Source organism: Eupeodes corollae, chromosome 2 (genome assembly GCF_945859685.1).
Source record: "Eupeodes corollae chromosome 2, idEupCoro1.1, whole genome shotgun sequence".
Lineage (NCBI taxonomy): Eukaryota > Metazoa > Arthropoda > Insecta > Diptera > Syrphidae > Eupeodes > Eupeodes corollae.
The window spans coordinates 59,196,004-59,220,717 of NC_079148.1; the positions used below are offsets into that span (position 1 = coordinate 59,196,004).

A 24,714-nucleotide genomic window follows, 5' to 3' on the forward strand; every position below is an offset into this window, starting at 1 on the left:
TTTGCAGAGCCTTTCTGGTAAAAATAACTTTTATTATTATTATTATTATAACAAATTCTTTATTTGACCAAAACTCGCAATACATTTGAAAAATTATATAAGAACATTAGCATCGCACAAAATATATTTGCCGTCTGCCTGAAAATTGACATATAGATTAAGTAGAAAATTGAATAAATAGATTGAATTTAAATAAGCATAATATCCAAGTTTATAATATATATTTCCTCGTTACTTCTTAGATAATGATACATAAATAAACATATATTTGAAAATTTAAATTTACTCTAAAAAACTGTTTCGGTAATGTAAGGCATGATCAATAAAATTGTAAACGTCCCACTCTCCGTTTAAAATTTGTTTCGCTTCCTCGTGTTTGAGAAAGATTTTTGAAAATAAAGTCTTCGGAGTTCTTGTAGAATTAGACAAACGGCTAAAAATTGGAGATTTCATTTCTGTGAGGTTTGTAATTCAGATTTATAATCTTAGTTCTTGCTTTAAACAAAGTACCTATTTGATTTGCAAAGTGTGATTGAGTTGCTTATAGACCAATCTGCTTGGAGAGGTTCGAGCCCTATTCAAGAACTTGAGATACAAAGAATCATCAACCAATGAACATTCATAAAACATACCTTTCCAATTAGCAAGAGAAGTTGTTCTAAGGTTAAGATTAAATCCGTGCGCATTTGCTATTTCATACCATTCTTTAAACGGCGATAAATTTCTTCGAAATGGGAAATCCTTTGTTTATGAAGATTTTCATTTAACCCTTGCATTACTTTTACTATGTAATTGGCATTGAATTTAAGATTTTTTAGAAAAATCGGAGCGATCCCTGATTCCACATGTATAGCGGAAGTATGATGTATAGTTTGGAAGTTAAAATATTCGTTTAAAAAAGAATCGTTGCACTTTCTCAAATTCATCGAGATCTTGGTAACCAAAAACTTGACTGGCATAGCTGCAGCATGAGTTTATAGTAGCTTCAAAAACTCTAAATTTAGCTGAGGTGCCTATATATAAGGTTAATTACAGGTTTTTTTTTCACATAAGCATTTTTCCTTAACATGGGGCCGGATTGCTACAAAATAGAACACCTAAATACTTAAATTGGTTAACCACCTCTATAGGTTCACGATCCAATGACCATGCGTCTAGCGGGTTTCTCCTTCGACGGGTGCTTTCAAAAATCATAGTTTTTGATTTTGAGGTGTTTATTTTCAGGTCCCATTTATCACAAAAGTTTTTAAGTCTATTAATTTGTAAGTGTAATGTGGTGGGGTTGTCCGACAAAACAACAAGGTCGTCCGCATAAGGTAGTACCTTAATAAGTAGATTTCCAAACCTAAAACCCCCAGAAGATCACGGGAGACATCGGCAATGAAAAGGGCGAACATAATCGGGCTTAATAGGCAACCTTGAAGCACACCGCAATCAGTGTTAAAGAAGCTGGATATGGAACTCCCATTTGAGGCAGTAGCGCAAGTATAAAATAACTAATAAAACCCACATTTTGTAAACATTAAATTGGCCCTTATTTTTTTAAATTTTCAATTTTATGGAGCCTTTACCAAATCATGTAGTCCGAAATAAAATGGATTTTATTGAATTTTTGTACGAAGTCGATTTTCGTGCGCGTTTTCGTTTAAAGAAAAAAGCAATTAACTATGTATTGCCAACATCGTTTAATAGGCGATTACAAAGTTACGTTCCCTGTTAATGATATTCTCTGACCCAGATACACTAAAGTTTTATGAAATTGCAAAATATTTGTTTATAAAAAAGTACGAAAACTCACTAAAAAAAGCAAGTTGATATCGACACGACGAGAAATAACGGAAATGTCTCTTGCAATAAAGCCATATATAATTTGCGTGGCATGTGGCACCATTTTGTTTGAATAGCAGGCAAAAAAGTCGGTTATCAAATGACCATAACGCTCCGAATTGACGGTGATAGTCGTTTTCAAAAAGCACACCAAACAGTGACTTAATGACCTCTCTTTAATTGCTTGAGGAGGCAATCACATTTGGGTCTTCAGCAACAATTTCACTTACAACAGCGATACTTTTCGTGGTACGATCGAAACTATGATGCACAGGCCTTACAATATCTGTAACCAATCCAATCACTCCAAATTTCTTCGCAATTTCACCAATTGCTTGCGTAGTAGGAGACGATTATGTAATCCATAACCTCTTCTTAAAGCACGATATGTGGCTGTAGAATCACCATTTTTGTAGTAGGTGTAACAATTTTTGTGCGATGGACGGCAGTTAAGCGAACCATTTTCGTGAATGTCAGACTTTCAACTTAAAAAAAAAATTGTTTACACAACTCAGTTTGACATATGTTAAATTCCTATTTTTAAAACTATTTAATCTGCAACATAACAGCAGGTTTGATGGCGTCAACTGGTGCCGAAACATTCAATAATATATTTTCGTCTTTCTCTCGTAAATGTCCAAAAATCTCCAATTTGTATACAAACCGAAATGCTGATTAAAAACTCTCTAATTGAAATCCAAGATATCAAAAATCTTTTAAGCAGTGAATTTTAAATTTATTTAAGTGTGTTATTTCTTAGAACGTATGACTAAGAAGAAACACCCTGTATGATAGAAGATCACAAGTGACCAATATATTAAGTCCAAAATGCATTCAATTTAAACACCCCATAATCTTATTGCAATCTGCGCCAATCCAATTCACAACACGCTTCTCTATAGAAATCGTGAACTTACTCAAGGTTTGCCAAAAAGCTGAGCTTGCAAAAAGACCGTTATTACGTTTTATGTAAACAAAAATCTTCACCTTGCCCAACTGTGTTAGGTTTAAAGTTACAAATTACTTTAAAAGCCGGCAAAAATAATGAAAACAGATCATTGCTCACCTAATAGCTCAATTAATAGTATCATGGCATATTTAATAAAAGTGTTGATCTTACTCATAAGTATAGTTTATTTAAACGAAGCTCAGCAATTTGAGGTAAGAAGAACTGTGTTTAAAAAAAAATATCAATTACAATTTTTGACGATTGAAATTTTATAGATTCCATCGGATCTCCTTCTACCATGCCAATCATACGATTATGGATACAGTAGTCTTCCAGTAGAGGAGGCACCTAACTATGATGCCCGTCCAAAACGTCAACAAAAGATGAGTCTTGGATATAAGATTGAGAGCTTGAAAAGAGTCTGTGCAAATCAAATGGGCATTCCTTTGAGTAAGATAGAAATGAAGCCACAGATAAGGTTTCAAAATCATATTTATTAATGCGTGTCCACTGATCTTTAGGTGAAATCCCACAAGATTTATTGTATGAAGAAAATCCAACACCTAAAATAAAGTGTGTCATGGCATGTGTTTTGCAGCGTTTACAATTGGTAAGTTTTTTTTAATACCTAACTACAGGCACTCTATAACGCTTATCGGATTTTTGGTGTTATTTTTAGATGACGAAAAACAATCTCATTTCAACTCGAGGCATTGAAAAGTTGGCTGATGAAGTTGGCAATAGTAATCCACTGATTACAGCCATTGCAGTTGCTTTGGCAGAACGATTTAATGAACGTTTGAGTTCCATGAACATAAACAATCCGTGTGAGGCAGGATTTCGTATTAATCAGTACATTGCAGAAGAAATGAGAGCTAGAAAGATCGATGTTCCCTATTGATTATTATGTTAATTAATTAGTTAATTGTGATACTAGTAGTGTTAATTTTAATAAATAATTATTTATTCAAATGTATTAAAAATATTTCTCTGTGTTTTTGGGTTGATTTTTAGAGCCAAAAGAACTGAACAAAGTGATGTTGTTTTTTGAGAAATTATCAAGTTTACTAAAATAAGAAAGTCTCTAAGGGTTGAGTGTATGCAAAAATGGAAACATAATTTCTTGAATTTTGTTCAATTCGATTTTGTATTTTATAATAAGGCAACTTTTTTCAACTTCATTCAAATATTATAATTCAAAAGTGGTAGGGTTTAAATTGAGAAATAACAAGTGGGTTTGTTTTATAAGCAACAAATGTATATTATGATATCAAAAGCTAAAGAACTACTTGTTTTGCGAGTGCTTTCTACATTATAAGGCTCCTTTATTCGTATGAATACAGTCTTTGGTTGTTCACTTTTTGAATATGAAATCGAAGGAGAAAGAAATGGAAAATCAATATATATCCTCTCAATTTAAAAAAAAAGTATATATACAAAAAATTTAATTTTTAATTTTTTTCAAATATGAAATAAGTTTCACCGTATAAACTATTTAAAGGTCTACCTATATTAGCCAAACTGTCAACAGTCTTCCAATAGGATCCAATTAATATCAAGGGACAATTGTTTGTTTCATTGTATATAATGCCTCAGTTGAACGTTCTTATTTAAACTTTCTCTTAAACCTGGCAAATTTCGCAGCAAATGGAAGAAGTCATTTCTAACACCAATTTTTAAGAAAGGTAACAAGTCGGATATAAGCAACTACAGGCCCATTGCAAAGCTTTCTTGCATTTTTAGTGTTTGAATAATTTGTTTTTGAAAATGTAGCAGTTTTAAGTAAGAATCTCATTTTCGAACAGCAACATGGTTTTGTGAAAAAAAGATCAACCGTTACAAATCTCCTTACATTCTCAAACATATGTTCAGACGCTTTAGAACAAGGTTATGAAGTTGACTGTGCATACACTGACTTTTCTTAAGCTTTTGACAAACTAAGCCACGGAATTATTTTATTTAAACTTAAAGCTCTTGGCTTTCCACTATTTTACTTAGTTTGGGTTAAATCATACCTTGAAAACAGATCCTATGAAGTAAAATTTAGAAATTGTTATTCTGAACCTTTTGTTGCTCAATCTGGTGTTCCCCAGGGAAGCCATCTTGGCCCTTTTTTTATCCTGTCTATTAACGATGTATCGTCATGTCTACGCTGAAGTGAACTTCTCATTTTTACTGACGACATGAAGATTTTTAAAATAATAAAGTCCACCATTGATCATATTCTTTTACAAGCCGACATTGATAGTTTCACATTTTGGTGTGGGAAAAATAGCCTTTCACCTTTTACTCAACCCTTTAAAATGCCAGACGTTCACTTTTACTAAAATACTAATCAGTAGCGTATTTGATTATTGTACATCACAGCAAAAACTCTGTTGGGTCTCCACATTTAAAGATTTAGGTGTTCATTTCTGTTCCAACTTAGAATTTACACATCACATTAATTTTATTGGTAATAAAGCAAGTTCTATGGTTCGTTTTATAAAATGCAGTTCAAAGGAGTTCAATGATCCATATGTTACTTTTTCTTTGTATAATTGCTATGTTCGTCCTCATCTTGAATATGCTTCGCAGGTATGGAAGTCCTATTGCGAAATTCATAGAAAACGTATTGAATCAATTCTACATAATTTCATTCGCTTTGCCCTAAAGGGTCTTCCTTGGGATGATCCTTATGATCTGCCTCACTATGAATATCGTATTCTACTTCTTTAAATGCAATCTCTCCATCAAAGGCGTGTCAATAATGACTTATTATTTTTTCATCAACTTACTAATGGTGAAATTGTTGACCTGCGTACATTTGATTTTAAACATATTAGGGGATTTCACGATCGGGTGTAAATGGTCTTGCATCAGTGCATGTGCATATTTTTTGTGCATGCAGATGCTCTACACTAACAAAATATATGAATATGCACATGCTTTAGTATTGAAAATTTACTTCGCTGAAACCCTAAAGTATACAAATACACAAGCATTAGCAACAGTGTTTTGACAGCAATAAATCAGCTGATATTTAAATAATCAACATGGCTTATCTAAAAAGAGAAAAACCGAATAAAAAGTGGTCAATTGCCGAAATTATGTATAAGAATAATTGACTTAAATTCATCAATAATTGTAGCAGCAGCTTCTTCTATAAGCGAATCAATAATTTGTTTATTTTTTTCAGTTTTTCTCGGCATATTAAAACCAAAATAAACTTTTGAATTTCACATAAAAATAAGAATCTCACAACTGTCAAAAATCGTTGCAAGAACACCTTGCTTTTTTATTTGCATTTCCGGTGTTCACTATGTTGTGCATATGTTTACACTCAAGTGCAATTCCCAGACTAAATGCACTAGATCGTGAATTCCTCTATTGACTTCCATAGATTTAACTATGGGAAGAATAAAGCATTAAGTCGAATGAGCATTTTATATAACATAAACTGTTCATCGATAGATTTAAATTTAAATAAGGTCGTAAACGTTCTCATTTTATTTTTTGTTCTGTAATAGTTAAATTTTAATTATGTTTTGTATTTTGTGCGTGTGTTAGGCTATAATTGTATTATTTTTTACTAACAACTAACACATGCACTTATGATGAGCCTTTAGTCGAAGTTTGACACTTGCTATAATCTTGCTAGTATCTAAAAATTCTGAAGTGTAAACAAAAATACGGTTGGTTGATTTTATCCGAATATTATACCATTTTTTTGGTTGAAAATCAACTGACAATTTTTTGTCTTCCAAATAAAAATTTTCTGTTTACAGGGTTCGAAGACTTTAAAAAACAAACAAATTTTTTGCAAAAACCTTAAAACAAAATTATAAAATATAAAAAGTGAAACAACAATGAAGCAGACTATCTAGTAAAGTTTGTTCATGTGCCCAATCCTTTTTATTTTTTGTTTGTGTGTCTTCTTTTTCGTTATTTTTTTTAGATTGAGACTTGTTATAGTATTTTCCATTTTCGTAGACGATGACCCGGCGCACAGTGGGGCACCTTGTATGGGAGAGCGGACAAAACTCTATAAAATCTAAAGTAATCAACCGATTTTGATGAAATTTTCAGGAATGATAGCGAATAGCAAGACAAACAAAAAACTTCCGCCATTTCCACGCCCACTAAAAGAGAAAAAAGCTTTTTTCGGAGAACATATATGAAAACAAAGATTTGTTTACCAAATTTAACGTATGTATATTACGAATAAAATAATAAATAGCGATAAAATCAGTTTTAATATGCTTGAAAGTGAATGGTTCTGTGTAAAACAAATGTTTAGGTTTATTTTGTTTGCAATTCCAAGGATAACAGATTGCATTTATTATGATATAGATAGTTGGTGTTTTCAAAGTTTATCGTTTGATTTATTATAAAATAAATTTAAATAATAAATACAAAATAAAAAACAATAATTCAAGTAAATACAATAAAAACAAATTTATTTACTCCTAATAAGCTATCTTATCTTAAATAAATTAAATTCAAATTATTTCAAAATAAACAATTTAATGTGAGCAAATCTATGAAGTTTTAATGGAAGGTATTTCTGATGGATATTTATTTCCTAAATCCCTGTTACCATTAAAACTTGTTCAACGAGAAAATGAAGAACGAATTTGGAAAAATATTCGACCATTCTTAACCTATCATTTACCAGCTCTTTAATTTTCCTTTTCTGAGGAAATTCCGGAAGAAGTTAGAAAAAACAAAGATCGTGTAGAAGCTGAAATTCTGAATCTTTTAGAAACTGAAATTCAGTACAATGCATCATTGACATTGTCTAACAAAAAACTGGGACTGCAAACTCTTGGAAATAACCAAAATAGATGAAAGCTTATAGCGTATGGTAAAAATAACGGTTTGAATTTGACATTTTAAAGTTTTTACATATTAGCCGTGTTTTATTATTTTCAAAACAAAAACAACAAGTGATATTGCTTTCTATTGAGAGCTTTCTTTATAAACCAAAAATAAGTTCGTATACCGGTCTATACATAGATAGCTTTGAGGATAGGTAAAGAGAAAGAGACCAAATGAAAAATAATTGCAAGCTAAATAAAAAAGGATGTATATAAATATAAAACTCTGCTTACCACATTGTCTTATTTTTTTTCCGATGATCTATATCATATTGTTAGTACAATAAAACTCTATTACGAGACACTTTCATTTTCAATTTCAGAAAATTGGAGTACTTTATACGAAACTTGTTGATATAATTCTGTTAACTCAGTGCTGGGTTAATTAAGAGTTTTTTCACATAAGCGTCTTTTTACCATATAAGATCGTCAGAACTGGTTCAAAGGCATAAATATAAAATTCCATAATCTAAATTATTAATTCATTGTTATTTTTTGTATGAATTCCCAACTTAAAATTGCCCTAAAAACCGCATCCGGACGTATCCGGATGAGATTTTTACTGGAAAATGTTGCTGAGACCCTACACTATCTACTGAAAATAGTTTGCAAACAGAGGAAGTAGTTAAAACCTTATGCGAACGAAAAAATCACTGAAATAAAAAATACCTTGTCCAATTTTTTTTTTCAAAAAATAACATACGGTATTATTTTTCAATTTATTTCAATCATTTTAGCAGAAAAAATTGTTTAAAAATTTCAAATTTCACAATAATTTTTCACGATATTTGAACTTTAAGCGAAAATCTACAGGTGTACAATTTTTTTTTTGAAAAATAGTTTTCATTTTCTGATTCTACAACCAATTAACTATAAGAAACACTTTTTGTTTAAAAATAAATCCTACTTTCAGAAAAATAGGTTTTGTCCTCATTTTCCCCACTGTGCGACGGTTGGCTGTCGATTTCTTGGAAGTTCTTCCAATATTGGATGATTTTTCCCAAAAAAAATGCAATCAATTTTCTGACAACCATGTAAGCACTCAACCAATGTCACCTGTCAAAAGTGAAGGAAAAAATTGGCTGTCAATCGTCAGCCAATTTGCTATCAAAAAAATGGTCGACTTCTTGCAATTGTTTAAACTCATATATACACCCAATTTTTGTATTTTCTTTTGACAGCTAGGCCAATCAGGAAGATCTTGTATTCTTAACTTTAGACCTGAAAAAGATGATATTTGTCCATAAATACAAACACTTATTAGAAAAGTTTTTTCTGAGATTACCTTCACAAAAAATTGTGACCCAATATAGGTCTCCATTTTATTTTTCAGAACATTTTATTTTTACAAGCATTATTTTACGTAAAAAGTTCGTTAGGTAACACAACAAACAAGATAAATTGGGTATCATGATTTTCTACACCTACGAGCATTTAAAAACTGCGTAGTTTCATGTTACGCATCATAGAATTGGCCTCTAAAATAGTAAAAGGGGAACAAAGGACAACATTCACCGCGTTATTTCCGCTAAACATCCAAAATGTTGGAAAAAGTAATGGAAGATTGGATCTCCAGAATAGACTAAGTTCGAGTCTAAAGAATGCGCTATATTTATCTTTTTAATTTCAAAATTTGTCTGTGGTTTCCGATTATTTTTGCAAATATTAAAATGTTAAGGCTTTATTTGTCCCGATGCATGTACTAGTGCAAGTTATCAGGTGTATTATTTATAAACTTAAAGGTAAATTGTTGAGCAGTATATATTTTGTAACATAAGAAGGATGAATTTATTAAAAAAATTGTGCTTTATTGATTTTTTTTTCTAATGCAGTTATTGTGCTTTATTTCGAATTCAATACATTTTTACATACAAATTATCATAATTGAATTCGTTAATTATTTAAGATCTTTCTGATGCATTTAGTTTGAAAAAATTTAACGCCAAAACACCGATATCTGTTTTTATTTAGTTGAGATAAGCTTTTTCTGACATAGAAAGTATTGACATCTAGTATAATTTGTTGATGACAAACGATTCCATGTTTTTTTTTAAGTTATTGAAAAATTTTGACAGTTCGTGCAAAATAAAGCAGAAACAGGCTGTGTGCTGTGAGTATTTTATTTAATTTATGTATATTTTTCAAAATAAAACATTTTAAATTTCCATTGTATAGTATGTCAATGATTAAACTGTTTCTCTATCCTGACAGCAAAGAAAGTATTTATTATTATTATTATATATTTATTGAACATGTAATTAATTACAGGCTAGTAATACATTTAAAGAGCTACTTGCTGTAAAGGCTTACCGCTCTTAATTTACTTCTTAATTTGATTTATACATTTATTTTTGTTTCAAAAAAAGTAATTAAAAGTAAAGACTCATAGCGTCCCACACAAAGAGCGTTTAGTTAGGAGTCCAAAAACCTATTAAATTTTCTGAGTTTTTAGGGAAAATGTCATAACTCTGGTATTACACAGAGCATTTATTTAATGCTCATTAATCAAATATTTTGTTTTGAAATGCCATTACACGAAAACTTTTCGGATGTTTTAGTCTGTGCATTATTTTGACAGATAACTTTTATATCTATTTTCGTTGCTTCCTCCGTCTCCTTGAATTCACTTTCATTTTCCATATAAAGGTATTAGCTCTACTAAACACAAACATGAAGCGAAGCAAATGCAAACATTCTATTTCTATTTTATTTGTTGCTTATTAATTTCTCTTTCGCACTTTATTTATGCAATAAAAAGCATGCACTGTGTAATACCGGACTTACTGCTTGAACAGAATGAGATGCAGCTGTAGCTAAGAAAATCGCTGTAGTATAAGCTGTCAATAAAAACGCTCACTAATGTAGCAAAGGTCGCCCACAATGGTGTAGCGCAGGAAATTTATTCGATCATGTTCAACGCATATGAAATTTATATTTGAACTGAATTTGTATGGTAGCGTACTATAAAAAAGTTACAAAACCAGAAAAAATTCTCAAATGCATTGAACGCTCCCAAAAAAAAAGTGAAAAGTCAAAGAATGAAATGGGTTTCCCCCATCTGTCATCTCAAATGTAGCTTGCAGCGTCGCCAAAAGTTAAAGTTGAGTCAACTTGCGCTGCAGCTACTGCTACAGCTACAGCTTATCATTGTGTCGATGAATACTATTTTCGTATTTTTTAACTTTGACAGTGCTACAGGCAACAGCTACAGCTACACCATTCTGTTCAAGCAGGTAGCTAAAAAAATCGCTGTAGTATAAGCTGTCAATAAAAACGCTCACTAATGTAGCAAAGGTCGCCCACAATGGTGTAGCGCAGGAAATTTATTCGGGCATGTTCAACGCATATGAAATTTATATTTGAACTGAGTTTGTATGGTAGCATACTATAAAAAAGTTACGAAACCAGAAAAAATTCTTAAATGCATTGAACGCTCCCAAAAAAAAAGTGAAAAGTCAAAGAATGAAATGGGTTCCCCCATCTGTCATCTCAAATGTAGCTTGTAGCGTCGCCAAAAGTTAAAGTTGAGTCAACTTGCGCTGCAGCTACTGCTACAGCTACAGCTACAGCTTCTCATTGTGTCAATGTATACTATTTTCGTATCTTTTAACTTTGACAGTGCTACAGGCAACAGCTACAGCTACACCATTCTGTTCAAGCAGTTAGAGGAGAACAGTCACGCATACTTAAATGAGTTTATGAATCTGATTTCCGATTTAGCTTGTGGCTAGCGAGGATTTATATCTTTATTTTAGTGTTGTTGATTTGGAAATTGAATATCAATATAGCTCGAAATTATTTTGTCACTCTCCATCACACCAAGATGCCTCACTAGTGTGCGACCACCTTAAATAGAACAAGCACAATAACAGTTCCACCCTAATGTTCGAAGTGAACACGAACGCGTCCAAGAAAAAAAATTGACATTTCAACAGTCCTCACGTCTTCACGATAAGATACAAATTATTTTCCTAAAGTTGAATGGTATCATAACGAAAACGAAACATTTATTTATTTTGTATTTATTAATAAAGTGAATTAATTAAAATGTTTTTGGGATTGCAATTAACAAACCAAATAGTCAAGAGAATTCCATTATGTAGCCGACATAATATTCTCACCTACAAATCAATCTCTCGGAATTTCACAATATCACCCAAACAGAGTAGGCCCACTTTCTTACAGTGCAGTAATTCATTAAAACTATCCCAAATCCAAAAGAACAACAATCTCGCACATCATATAAGGAACTTCGCCCACAATAACACAGTAGAAAAGGGAAATAAATTGGTTGGATCATGGCTCCTAGGATGCAGTGCGATGGTGTTCGGAGCGGTGATACTAGGTGGTGTAACTCGCCTGACCGAATCTGGTTTGTCAATGGTAACGTGGAAACTGCTGGGAGAAGAAAGACCCCGAACGGCAAGTGAATGGGAGGAAGAGTTTAAACGATACCAACAATTCCCTGAGTTTAAAATGAAGAATCAGAACATGACACTGGAAGAATTCAAATTCATATACTTTATGGAGTATACTCATCGCATGTGGGGTCGAGCCATTGGTGGCTTCTTCGCCTTGCCAGCCATCTACTTCTGGACCAAAGGATACTTTTCCAAAACTATGAAAATGCGAGTTCTGCTGTTTGGTGCATTAATAGGAGCACAAGGTCTGATGGGTTGGTATATGGTAAAATCCGGATTGGAAGATCGCTTTCAAGATGTCAACGATGTACCAAGAGTGTCCCAGTACCGACTAGCTTCGCATTTATCGTTTGCTTTTATACTGTACACACTATTTTTACATTCGTCTTTGTCTCATTTAGTCCCCGCCGAACGTTTGTCTGAAATCACTCGAGGAGCTGTTAAATTTCGAAAGTTGGCTCATATTACAAAAGGTATGGTATTCCTAACGGCAATATCTGGAGCATTTGTAGCTGGTCTAGATGCCGGTTTGGTTTATAATTCATTTCCAAAGATGGCCGATCGTTGGATACCAGACGACATCCTAGCACTTTCGCCGAAACTAGTCAATTTCACTGAAAATCCAACAACAGTTCAGTTCGACCATCGAATGTTGGGAATCACAACGTTATCACTAATTTCCGGACTTTGGTTATTATCACGAAGAAGAAGTCTACCAAAGCGAGCTTATTGGGCTGCCAATGCCATAGCAGCAATGGGTTGGACTCAAGTTGCTCTGGGTGTTACTACGTTGCTTACTTATGTACCTGTACCAATAGCTGCCGCACATCAGTCGGGCTCACTTATTTTGTTATCATTAGCTATTTGGTTATCCCATGAATTAAAATTTGTTAAATATATTCCAAAGTAGATTATAATAAATTGCTAAACCGATATTTTATTTGAGTTTTATTTTTGGTTATTTATATTTAAAGCATATCCAGGAAAGTTAAATTGATTTTAATTAAATTGGTCTTGAAATTCACTTTCCACAGACAATTAAAAGACCTTTTCTGAACTGTCACATTTTATAGTCAATTTCCTTTAAAAAAAAATTCTATTTTTTAGATATGCGACTATTGAGCTTAAAAATGTTATTTTGATATTAAAGCACAGTTTTTTTTTATAAACCTAGATCCATCGGAGCAAAAGATTAAATCTGTTTTATTCAATTTGACATAAATAAAAGTACATTCATACGAGTACATACATATGTACATCACAACTCTTATGATTTTTTTTGGTTTTGTATTAATCGACTTAACTGGAACAAAATAAAAAGTCATATGACCTGATTCAAAATTTCAATATCATTTGAATTTAAACAAATCGATTTAGAATTAAAATCGAACTTCTAATATTCACTTTCATCAATAACAATTTTTTTTTTCAAAGTTCAAATGAAGTAAATTTCTGTGTTCTAAATTTCGAGATTTAAGTTATTGACTTTGACCAAATTTTTTTTCAGAGCGAACTGAATTTGACGAGAAAAAATTCTTTTTAAAACTAATGCAAATGAAACTTAACTTATTTATGAAACAAACTTGATCTTTGTAAATATATTTGTAATATACAAAGACTTGATTCATAAGAAGTTGCAATTTCTACTTCGTATCTGGGGAAACGGAGAAAACTTTTAAAACGCTTAATATCTTTTCTGTAACATTTCAACTAAAACAATATTCTTTCTGATTTTTGAGAAATTCCTTCCGTAAAGAGACACAAAACTGCAACTGCAAAACAATATTAACTTTTTTGAAAAGCACATAACTACTAAAATCAAAATAAATTAAAACATTTTACAATTTTTGCAATAACAAATATACAGGTTGATTCGTATAAGGTGCATCAAAAGTCTAGAGCGAGTAGCTTTGGTTAAGAAACAAAAAGTTGTATGGTAGGGAAGATATTTCCCTCGTTTAAGCAGAAGAAGCAGTTTTTCAAAAAAAAAAAAAATATTTAACAATAAAGGTAATAACATCTACATTTAGCATTTTATCATAGGGTCGTACAAAAGACTGTGTTTACAAACAAGAGTAAGAGCTTATGCAGAAAAAAGAATATTGGAATCGGTTAATTAGTTCTTGAGAAAACTAAAACTTCTGGAGTAATAAAAACATTTTGTTTTTATTGAAAGAAGTCAAGTTAATACAAAAATGTAATAAAATTCTATCGGTTCGTTTTTAAGAAATTCGAATTTTTTACTTTTTACTTTAAGTCTAAAGTTACAGGCTGATTATTTTTTTAAAGTTCAGTTATGTAAAATAATGATGCTCTACGAAATTAGGAATTTCGAACTGGTGGATGAGGACATGGGAAATATTGCTGCTTCCTGTGGAGAAGTTTTGCAGATCAATCTCTTTTAAATTGTATACCATTATACATACAGTTGTGTTCATAAAAATAGCAGTGCTCTCAAAATAACACAAAAAGGCCTTCAATATCAACGTTATAATATATTTCATTAAACTTCTAATAACAAACTAAAATATTTTATTTATAATAACAGAAAATAAGTATTATAGATTTTTAACCGGTAGCTTTGTCATAGTAACAGTTTTTTTAAATATATGGCTGTTCATAAAAATAGCAGTGCATGACAAAGTACTAGATCTATTACGGAAGAAGTAAGAAAAATTGTAATAAGTTATATAAGTTATATAAAAGCTTACAATTAGTTCTTTGTTGCATATACATTGTTTTTTATAATGCTTCGCATCTACGTGGCATCAAGTCCACTAAAACCTGAAACCTTTCGACTGGTTCCACGAATCAAGCACTGCTTCCCACAATTATTTCAAATTCTTGGGTTTTGCTTTATTAGCTGTCGGGAATTGAGCGGGTCACTCCATAACGGATAACTTCTTCTGAGCAAACCATGGTTTTGCCTTTTTTGACGTATGTTTTGGGTCATAGTCTTGTTGGTATACCCAAATCAACGGCACTTCCTCCTCAAGAATGTTCACATACGCGGTTGCATCTCTTATACCCCCCATGAGATAAATAGGCCTGACCCCGAAAAGCAAGCTCATATCATAATTTTCCTCCACCGTGCTTCACTGTTTTTATAGTGTACCGTGGATAGTATGCTGCATTTTATGGTCTTCTCACATATTCTAGACGACAAAAGAAACTCATTGGAATTTAAGGACGCTTACACCATTAAATCTTTATACTGCAGTATTGTGCGTCCTGTTCTTAAATTTACATAATTGTGTTGTTTGGAGCTCTACAACTGATTTTAATAAAAAGAGAATTGAAAATGTTCAAACAAAATTTCTCAGATTTGCTCTTCGAAATATTTTTGAAAACAATATAGAAGGTTTCCATCATTCTTATAATTCGAAATGTCTATTACTTGGAATACAAACTCTTGAGTCGAGAAGAAAAATGTATAGTGTCATGTTTATTCGTGATATTTTGACTTCAACCATTGATTGTGAGAGTTTGCTTAACTGCTTGCATCTGTATGCTCCTTCAATTTCCTTAAGAGCCAGACCGCTTTTGTCAATTGATTCCCATCATACGCTGTATGGACAAAGTGAACCGATTTCCGCATGTTGTAATTTATTTAATATGTTTTATTCTAGTTTGGATATATCAATGTCCAGAAACTTATTTAAAAGTCGATTGTTCACTTTAATTAATTAATTTTTTTTTCAATTTTTAATTTTGTATATAATATGTAATATTATGTATTTATAAACTGAATTGTATTATACATGTACTTAAATTGAAATCTGTTGAATGTAAATTCGTAGATTGGTTACTTAAATAAAAATAAACAAATAGACCCTTGGACCCAAAAGGGACGACTTTGCTTTCATCGCTTCACAGAACATTAATCCATTTCTCTTTTGCCCAATATTTATGTGCCTTAACAAGCTCAATTGTCTTTGCAACATGCCTTTTCTTCAAGAATTGTACCTTCCGTGGACTTCGGGCAGGTTGCTTCGCTTATAAATAAAGTTTTCGTATTGTGACAGCGCTAACAGACAGTTGAAGTCCATTTCTTATTTTCCTAGAGCCTATGGAAGGGTTCTGTTTTGCTAACTGAACAATTTTTCTGTCAGTTCTTTCAGTATTCATCCTTTTTGGGCTTCGCGTTTTCGGTTTATTTTGCCATTTAAAGGCGTAAGTGACCATTTTTGCTGAGCAGCCTAGGATATCTTAAATATTTTTGTAGGTTTTTCCCTCGAAAGGCAGTTTTCGAAGTTCTTCGCTGCATAATTAAATTATAATTTTTATATGCTAGTATGGTACAAATACTTTATATAGTATATTTACTTACTGAAAAATAAAAAAAACATAATTTGTAACACTTTTTAATTATAAAATCAAAAGCACTGCTATTTTTATGAGCACTCTATATCCAGAGTTTGAAATAATGGGTGTTCACCGGGAAAAGTAGAGTATAATAACAAGCTAAAAGTTTCTAATATGAAAACGAAAGACCGTTAGAAGCAAGTAACATGTCAATTTTTTTGTAAGAATTTCCGTTCTTAAAATAATTGTCAATTTAATAAAATGTGACTAGCACTGCTATTTTTATGAACACAACTGCATGTATGTACTATTTCAATTGTATACTTAAATATTTTAAAGTTACACGTCGAGCTGACGGCCAAGCCAATTCTAAAAAAATCATAAAAGCTCTTTTAAACTTTATAAATGATTACTTGCAATAAATGAATATTTGAATTGAATAGTTTCTGTACGTCGGAAATAAAAACGAAACGAGGATATGAAATCAATGGAAAGATATCTTAAAAACAATTATGTACATCCGAATTTTTGTTGTTTGTCTTGTTTTGGGGTTGACAATTTCAGTACAAAATATTTGAGAATGGGTTTAGAATAACCAATGTTTTATGAATTACCCATGAATGTAGTTCGCAATTTCAAGTGATGCGATCGTTTTCAAATTTATTTTTGTGGACTGCACAGTGACGCTCAAAATGTACTTGAACTGAAACCTATCACGTTTTGTAAAGCTTATTGCATCTTTAATAAGGACTTCAGGAACAAAAATATTGCTTCTTCTATTGCTTACTGTTTTGGAAAGTAGACATTTAAACATATTCAAAAATGTATAAAACATGTGGATTGGTTAATCCATTTTGGTTGTATAAGCTAAAAGATTTCAGAAATTTAATTCTCCAATTTTCAAAAAAAAATATTTTAGAATGTTTTCTTAAAATAAAATATTGGTTTTCAGATGTAAAATGAAGTCCAAGTTGCTTCATGAAATAACAAATTAAATTTTAAAACTGTTCAGTTCATAGTCGTATTATTGAGCAACATTTCATGTTTTAAAATAACCTTTTCGTTGGTTTCTTGATGCTTAAATAAATGTCTACGCCTACCATATTCTACCAACTGCAATTGAAGGGTAAAATCGATCCAAATTCAAACAATTTTTACTAAAAGAATTTCTCAACTTCATGTTAATGATAACTATTTGCATTGGCAATCCAAGTTACACCAGGTTGATACAACAAAATTGCTACTCTTTCACAGCTCACCTTTTGACTTTCTCTGTCCTGTTTAAAAACATTTCTCTTGAAATAAGTCCCTGATCCCAAGTAAAAGATTGTGTTTAATTTAATTTTTTGAATCGTAACATGTTTATTGAATTTTAACAAAAAAAATGTAATACAAATTTTCAGAACTTGTAAAAGCATCGGTATACAAAATAAAGAATTGAATTGATGCATAATCTAAGAACTACAGTGTATGAAGATCAATTTTGAATTTTATGGTGTAAATAATTTAAAATGCTCCTCCGCGAAGACGCAAAACCAAATGAAGAGTAGACTCTTTTTGGATATTGTAGTCGGACAAGGTGCGGCCATCTTCCAACTGCTTTCCGGCGAAGATCAAACGTTGTTGGTCTGGGGGAATACCTTCCTTGTCTTGGATCTTGGCCTTAACGTTCTCGATGGTGTCAGAAGGTTCAACCTCCAAGGTGATGGTCTTGCCGGTGAGGGTCTTGACGAAGATCTGCATACCACCACGCAGACGGAGGACCAAGTGAAGGGTGGATTCCTTCTGGATGTTGTAGTCCGACAAGGTGCGTCCATCCTCCAACTGCTTTCCAGCGAAGATCAAACGCTGTTGGTCTGGGGGAATACCTTCCTTGTCTTGGATCTTGGCCTTAACGTTCTCGATGGTGTCAGAAGGTTCAACCTCCAAGGTGATGGTCTTGCCGGTGAGGGTCTTGACGAAGATCTGCATACCACCACGCAGACGGAGGACCAAGTGAAGGGTGGATTCCTTCTGGATGTTGTAGTCTGACAAAGTGCGGCCATCCTCCAATTGCTTTCCAGCGAAGATCAAACGTTGTTGGTCTGGGGGAATACCTTCCTTATCTTGGATCTTGGCTTTAACATTCTCGATGGTGTCAGAAGGTTCAACCTCCAAGGTGATGGTTTTTCCAGTGAGGGTCTTGACGAAGATCTGCATACCACCACGAAGACGAAGGACCAAGTGAAGGGTCGACTCCTTTTGGATGTTGTAGTCCGACAAGGTGCGGCCATCTTCCAATTGCTTTCCAGCGAAGATCAAACGCTGCTGGTCTGGGGGAATACCTTCCTTGTCTTGGATCTTAGCCTTGACGTTCTCAATGGTGTCCGATGGTTCGACCTCCAAGGTGATAGTTTTTCCGGTGAGGGTCTTGACGAAGATTTGCATACCACCACGAAGACGGAGGACCAAGTGAAGGGTCGACTCCTTCTGGATGTTGTAGTCGGACAAGGTGCGGCCATCCTCCAATTGCTTTCCAGCGAAGATCAAACGCTGCTGGTCTGGGGGAATACCTTCCTTGTCTTGGATCTTAGCCTTGACGTTCTCAATGGTGTCCGATGGTTCGACCTCCAAGGTGATAGTCTTTCCGGTGAGGGTCTTGACGAAGATTTGCATACCACCACGAAGACGGAGGACCAAGTGAAGGGTCGATTCCTTCTGGATGTTGTAATCCGACAAGGTGCGGCCATCCTCCAACTGCTTTCCAGCGAAGATCAAACGCTGCTGGTCTGGGGGAATACCTTCCTTGTCTTGAATCTTAGCCTTGACGTTCTCAATGGTGTCCGATGGTTCGACCTCCAAGGTGATGGTCTTTCCAGTGAGCGTCTTGACGAAGATCTGCATACCACCACGCAGACGGAGGACCAAGTGAAGAGTCGATTCCTTCTGGATGTTGTAGTCCGACAAGGTGCGGCCATCCTCCAACTGCTTTCCAGCGAAGATCAAACGTTGCTGGTCTGGGGGAATACCTTCCTTGTCTTGGATCTTGGCCTTGACGTTCTCGATAGTGTCAGAAGGTTCAACCTCCAAGGTGATGGTCTTTCCAGTGAGGGTCTTGACGAAGATCTGCATACCACCACGCAGACGGAGGACCAAGTGAAGGGTGGATTCCTTCTGGATGTTGTAGTCCGACAAGGTGCGACCATCCTCCAATTGCTTTCCAGCGAAAATCAAACGTTGCTGGTCTGGGGGAATACCTTCCTTGTCTTGGATCTTGGCCTTGACGTTCTCGATAGTGTCAGAAGGTTCAACCTCCAAGGTGATGGTCTTTCCAGTGAGGGTCTTGACGAAGATCTGCATACCACCACGGAGACGGAGGACCAAATGCAGGGTGGACTCCTTTTGGATATTGTAGTCCGACAAGGTGCGGCCATCCTCCAACTGTTTTCCAGCGAAGATCAAACGTTGCTGGTCTGGGGGAATACCTTCCTTGTCTTGGATCTTAGCTTTGACGTTCTCGATAGTGTCGGAAGGTTCAACCTCCAAGGTGATGGTCTTGCCGGTCAAAGTCTTAACAAAGATCTGCATACCACCACGGAGACGGAGGACCAAATGAAGGGTGGACTCCTTTTGGATATTGTAGTCCGACAAGGTGCGGCCATCCTCCAACTGTTTTCCAGCGAAGATCAAACGTTGCTGGTCTGGGGGAATACCTTCCTTGTCTTGGATCTTGGCCTTGACGTTTTCGATGGTGTCGGATGGTTCGACCTCCAAGGTGATGGTCTTGCCAGTCAAAGTCTTAACGAAGATCTGCATACCACCACGCAGACGGAGGACCAAGTGAAGGGTGGATTCCTTCTGGATGTTGTAGTCCGACAAGGTACGACCATCCTCCAACTGCTTTCCAGCGAAGATCAAACGTTGCTGGTCTGGGGGAATACCTTCCTTGTCTTGGATCTTGGCCTTGACGTTTTCGATGGTGTCGGATGGTTCGACCTCCAAGGTGATGGTCTTGCCGGTCAAAGTCTTAACGAAGATCTGCATACCACCACGAAGACGGAGGACCAAATGAAGGGTCGACTCTTTTTGGATGTTGTAATCGGACAAAGTACGTCCGTCTTCCAATTGCTTCCCGGCGAAGATCAAACGCTGTTGGTCTGGGGGAATACCTTCCTTATCTTGAATCTTAGCCTTGACGTTTTCAATAGTGTCGGAAGGTTCGACTTCCAATGTGATAGTCTTTCCAGTTAAGGTCTTAACGAAAATTTGCATACCTCCACGAAGACGGAGGACCAAGTGAAGGGTAGATTCTTTTTGGATGTTGTAATCGGACAAAGTACGTCCGTCTTCCAATTGCTTACCAGCGAAGATCAAACGCTGTTGGTCTGGGGGGATACCTTCCTTGTCTTGAATTTTAGCCTTCACATTCTCAATTGTATCGGAAGGCTCAACCTCCAGGGTAATAGTCTTGCCGGTAAGAGTTTTAACAAAAATTTGCATTCCACCACGCAGGCGCAGAACTAAATGCAGGGTTGATTCTTTTTGAATGTTGTAATCAGAAAGTGTGCGTCCATCTTCCAACTGTTTGCCAGCGAAGATCAAACGTTGCTGATCTGGAGGGATACCTTCTTTGTCCTGAATTTTAGCCTTAACATTTTCAATTGTGTCAGAAGGCTCAACCTCCAATGTAATTGTCTTGCCAGTTAAAGTCTTTACAAAAATCTGCATACCACCACGCAGACGCAATACCAAATGCAGAGTAGATTCTTTTTGGATGTTATAATCGGACAGGGTACGTCCGTCTTCCAATTGTTTTCCGGCAAAGATCAAACGTTGTTGATCTGGAGGAATTCCCTCCTTATCTTGGATCTTGGCCTTGACATTTTCAATAGTGTCAGAAGGCTCAACTTCTAGGGTAATAGTCTTGCCAGTTAAGGTCTTCACGAAGATCTGCATTGTTGGATTTTCTGCAATAAACAAAAAAATAAAGGAAAACGTTACAAGGGATCATCGCAATAATTTATCATAAATAGGTACTTAAAACAATTGTTAATTACAATTTATTCAAAAATGCTTTTCACATGAACTCCACGAGATATGACTACCTACTCAATGTGTCACAACTAAGTTGTTGTATTTATGGTACCTCAAGTTAAATTTTTGTTGGAAAAAAACAACTAATTATATTGAACTTTGAAAAACACCAATTACTTTCACATACTTAAATATCCCCTTTTGCTGCCTGCTTATTTGTAAATACATACCTACCTATTTTATTTGCGTATTTAAGTTCAGATTTCAATACCCATACTATATACTGGCGTAATGTGTACAAACTTGTGATGACTCAGACTTTTAATATACTAAACCACTTAATAAACTTCCACTTAATTTTAAAACTTAACCACAGATAACCAACTATTATACCTACCTAGTTAATTACATAATTTTGAGCAACATTACGAAATGCAATTGCAAAATATATACAAAGTATACATAAGCTGAATCATTTATTATGATCCTAGATATCTATTTCGTAAAATAATGAAGTGAGAATTTAACCAGATATTCCACATAAATATTTCTTTTCTTTGTACGTTAAAATCTTTACTTAAAAATCCCGGAATCTTTGTAAAATTGCATTTAAAATTTAAATCGGTAGCTATGAATGTCATTCATATAATAAGAGCTTCTAATTGAACTTTGATATTTAACCTAGTTTGAACCAGTACCTATTTTATTAGCTAAACAGAAAGTGATTTGATATAGGTGCGTAAAACAGCTGTCAAAAAATCTAACAAGCCAGTTTCCGAATGCCGGAAGTCCCAGTGTCACTAAAAAGCTTTTATGTAATTTGCTGACTTTCTCTCAAGAAATTAAAAACAATTCCCACCATACGAAATGTGTATTTTATTTGTTTGTTTAGAAAAAGTCTTTTATCTTAGAAAAAAACATTGAAGAGTAATCTCACTTTGAGAATTCTTTGTATACATTTCCTAATTACTTTAAGCGATTTATTTACTTAAGTTTTCCCTTTTTTTTGACAAATTGTCAAGTTTTATGGGATTTAATTAAGGGAAACTTTAAATTAACTAATATAAAATAAATTAAAAGTTATTATTTGAAGACACCAACTTATTAGGGTGCAAAGATTGACCTAGCTCCATTTTGTGCTATACGTTTATATATTGTACCAGATATCTTTTTTCGGTCTCTTTTCTACTTTGAAATATAAGCTAACCCCTTAACTGAACGAATATAACCGAAACTGATGAAAACATAGCAAAGCAACTTTACAATAACAGTTCTACCTAGATAAGCAAAGTCAATTCAGCTGGAAAATTGAGGTCAAATATATGAACATTCTAACTGTGAGAATACTTATATACATACTTATTTAGTATGTATGTACATATATACCTACATATGGTTTTAGTTTTTTATTATTATCAATATTTATTACGAATAAATTGAGATATAATAAGGAGTGAATTTAATTTGAATGTAATATATTCAAGAAAAGAAAACTTTCCATTCAAATTAATTATGGAAAATAGATAACTCCATTAAAAATCATTAGAAGGTAGGTAAATACATATATACAAAAGAAATATATAATAATATAGGTACACATATTATGTACTTGCATTCAAACAAAAGAAAATTCAATTAAATACAGAACCATCTAGAAACTGAAAAAAGTGATGCAACTTTACTTCCTTTGTTCTTGAAAAATGGAAGCCATTTTGTGAAATAGGAAAATTTTCGTTCGATTAGAAAAATGAAATGAAATTTATATAAAACACAAATTCCGAATAATATGATTTTTGGAATATTTTTGAAAAAGAAAAATCTTCCTTTAAACCAGAAAAGAAAACATAACATATGTTTAATATTTTGAAGTATTATTATTATCCATTTTTAATATGTATACATATACATTAATTTATGTATCTGATTACTCACAAAGGCAGTTTCAATTTCACAATCACAAATTTTCACAAAATAAAAACATCCACAAAATAAAAATAATAAAACTTTTACTAACCTTGATCCTTTTATCAAAAACGATTAATTTACTATTCGATTTAATTTAAATAACTTTTTCTTCAACGTTTGCTCTATACAGATTTATTTTTTTCACTGATTTTTTTTTATATTATATACTTTTCTTTTTTAAATATTTTCCACTGAGTGCTTTGTTTTTTGCTCGTAGTTCAACTGCTTGCAACAACTTTCTGAACAATTTTGTGAGGAATAAGTCAATGTCGGTTGTATTTATAGAAAACACAATCACTTCAAAGAAAACTTCCAAAATGAATTATTTCCCAATGGAATATGTATACGCACTTGAAAAACACAAAGAGGTTGGTATATAACAAATAGATCTATCTCTTTTATGCTGATGAGTTAATTATCTATTACTTGTACGTTAGATTAAAGAAATTCATATAATTAATGAAAAATCTAAAAAAAATATTACTTTCTTGATTTTTAAAATAGTTTATTGATTAAAAATAATGTATTTTCAAGGAAAAATTCGAATAGGTTTTCATGAAAGAAGATGTTGCGCATTTAACTACAAAATGATGGCGTATTAAGTGTTGTCTCTTTTTTCTCTTGAGGGTATTTGAGTAGTGCTTATAGAGTGGATTATTTGAAAGGGATATTTTATATATTCATTGGGAATTTTATAATTTGATATAATTGGAAGTATATTTTTACTTTTATTTTAATAGAAAAAATAATGTTAAAATTCGAACCATTTACGACAGAAATGATTATCCATTTGTCGCTATGTTAATTACGTACTCAAGTATACAAATTTTCAATCTTTTTACGATAAGATCTGATAATTTTGCTTTAATCCGATAATAAATGAAAAAAATGAGTTGTATGTAAATGGAAAAGGTATTTTCTTCTTTTTAATAGCATATCCAAAAATGTGTTCAGTTGGATATGCAACTGAAAATGGAGAAAAGTGCACTTAGAACATGAACCCGTACAACCTTTGGAAGGCTAACATAAAGGTCACGAGAGCCACCAATTACCGATGATTGAATAAATAAATGCGATTTGAAACAATTCATGAACCCCAATTTTGTACAAATTCTAAACAAAAAGGTACAAATATGGGATAAGATAATCAAGAGGTGCAAAATTATCCTTTTTATTTCCAAAATAGTACACATTTCAGAAAACCAATTGCTCGTATAGTGTATAACAATATGATTCTAACGAACTGTTAAACTCAATTCGTGTTCCTCACAAAATAGATACACATTTTAACGAATAAAATGTTGAAGTGGTTTACAACCTTCAAATTTAATTCTAGTTTTTGTTGTTCATTCGTAATGATAAACAAAAACAATTC

At 33.2% G+C, this 24,714-nt stretch overlaps 3 protein-coding genes across 3 annotated transcripts; 2 read left to right on the top strand and 1 right to left on the bottom strand.

Moving 5' to 3' along the window:
* The first annotated feature begins 2,845 nt into the window (after positions 1-2,845).
* LOC129946411 (uncharacterized) lies at positions 2,846-3,711 on the top strand. The gene is made up of 4 exons (XM_056056592.1): positions 2,846-2,988; positions 3,052-3,226; positions 3,298-3,386; positions 3,456-3,711. Exons 1-4 carry the CDS (start codon positions 2,872-2,874, stop codon positions 3,675-3,677), a joined length of 603 nt encoding a protein of 200 aa, XP_055912567.1. The 5' UTR covers positions 2,846-2,871; the 3' UTR covers positions 3,678-3,711.
* Positions 3,712-11,557: 7,846 nt separating this feature from the next.
* LOC129946407 (cytochrome c oxidase assembly protein COX15 homolog) lies at positions 11,558-12,991 on the top strand. The gene has a single exon (XM_056056584.1). It carries the CDS (start codon positions 11,683-11,685, stop codon positions 12,964-12,966), a length of 1,284 nt encoding a protein of 427 aa, XP_055912559.1. The 5' UTR covers positions 11,558-11,682; the 3' UTR covers positions 12,967-12,991.
* A 4,697-nt stretch (positions 12,992-17,688) lies between these two features.
* Positions 17,689-23,598, bottom strand: LOC129946392 (polyubiquitin-C). Its single transcript, XM_056056554.1, has 2 exons — positions 23,389-23,598; positions 17,689-21,307 (listed from the first exon to the last, which is right to left on the bottom strand). The coding sequence occupies exon 2, from the start codon at positions 21,294-21,296 to the stop codon at positions 17,868-17,870; it is 3,429 nt and encodes a 1,142-aa protein (XP_055912529.1). The 5' UTR covers positions 21,297-21,307; positions 23,389-23,598; the 3' UTR covers positions 17,689-17,867.
* Positions 23,599-24,714: the final 1,116 nt, after the last annotated feature.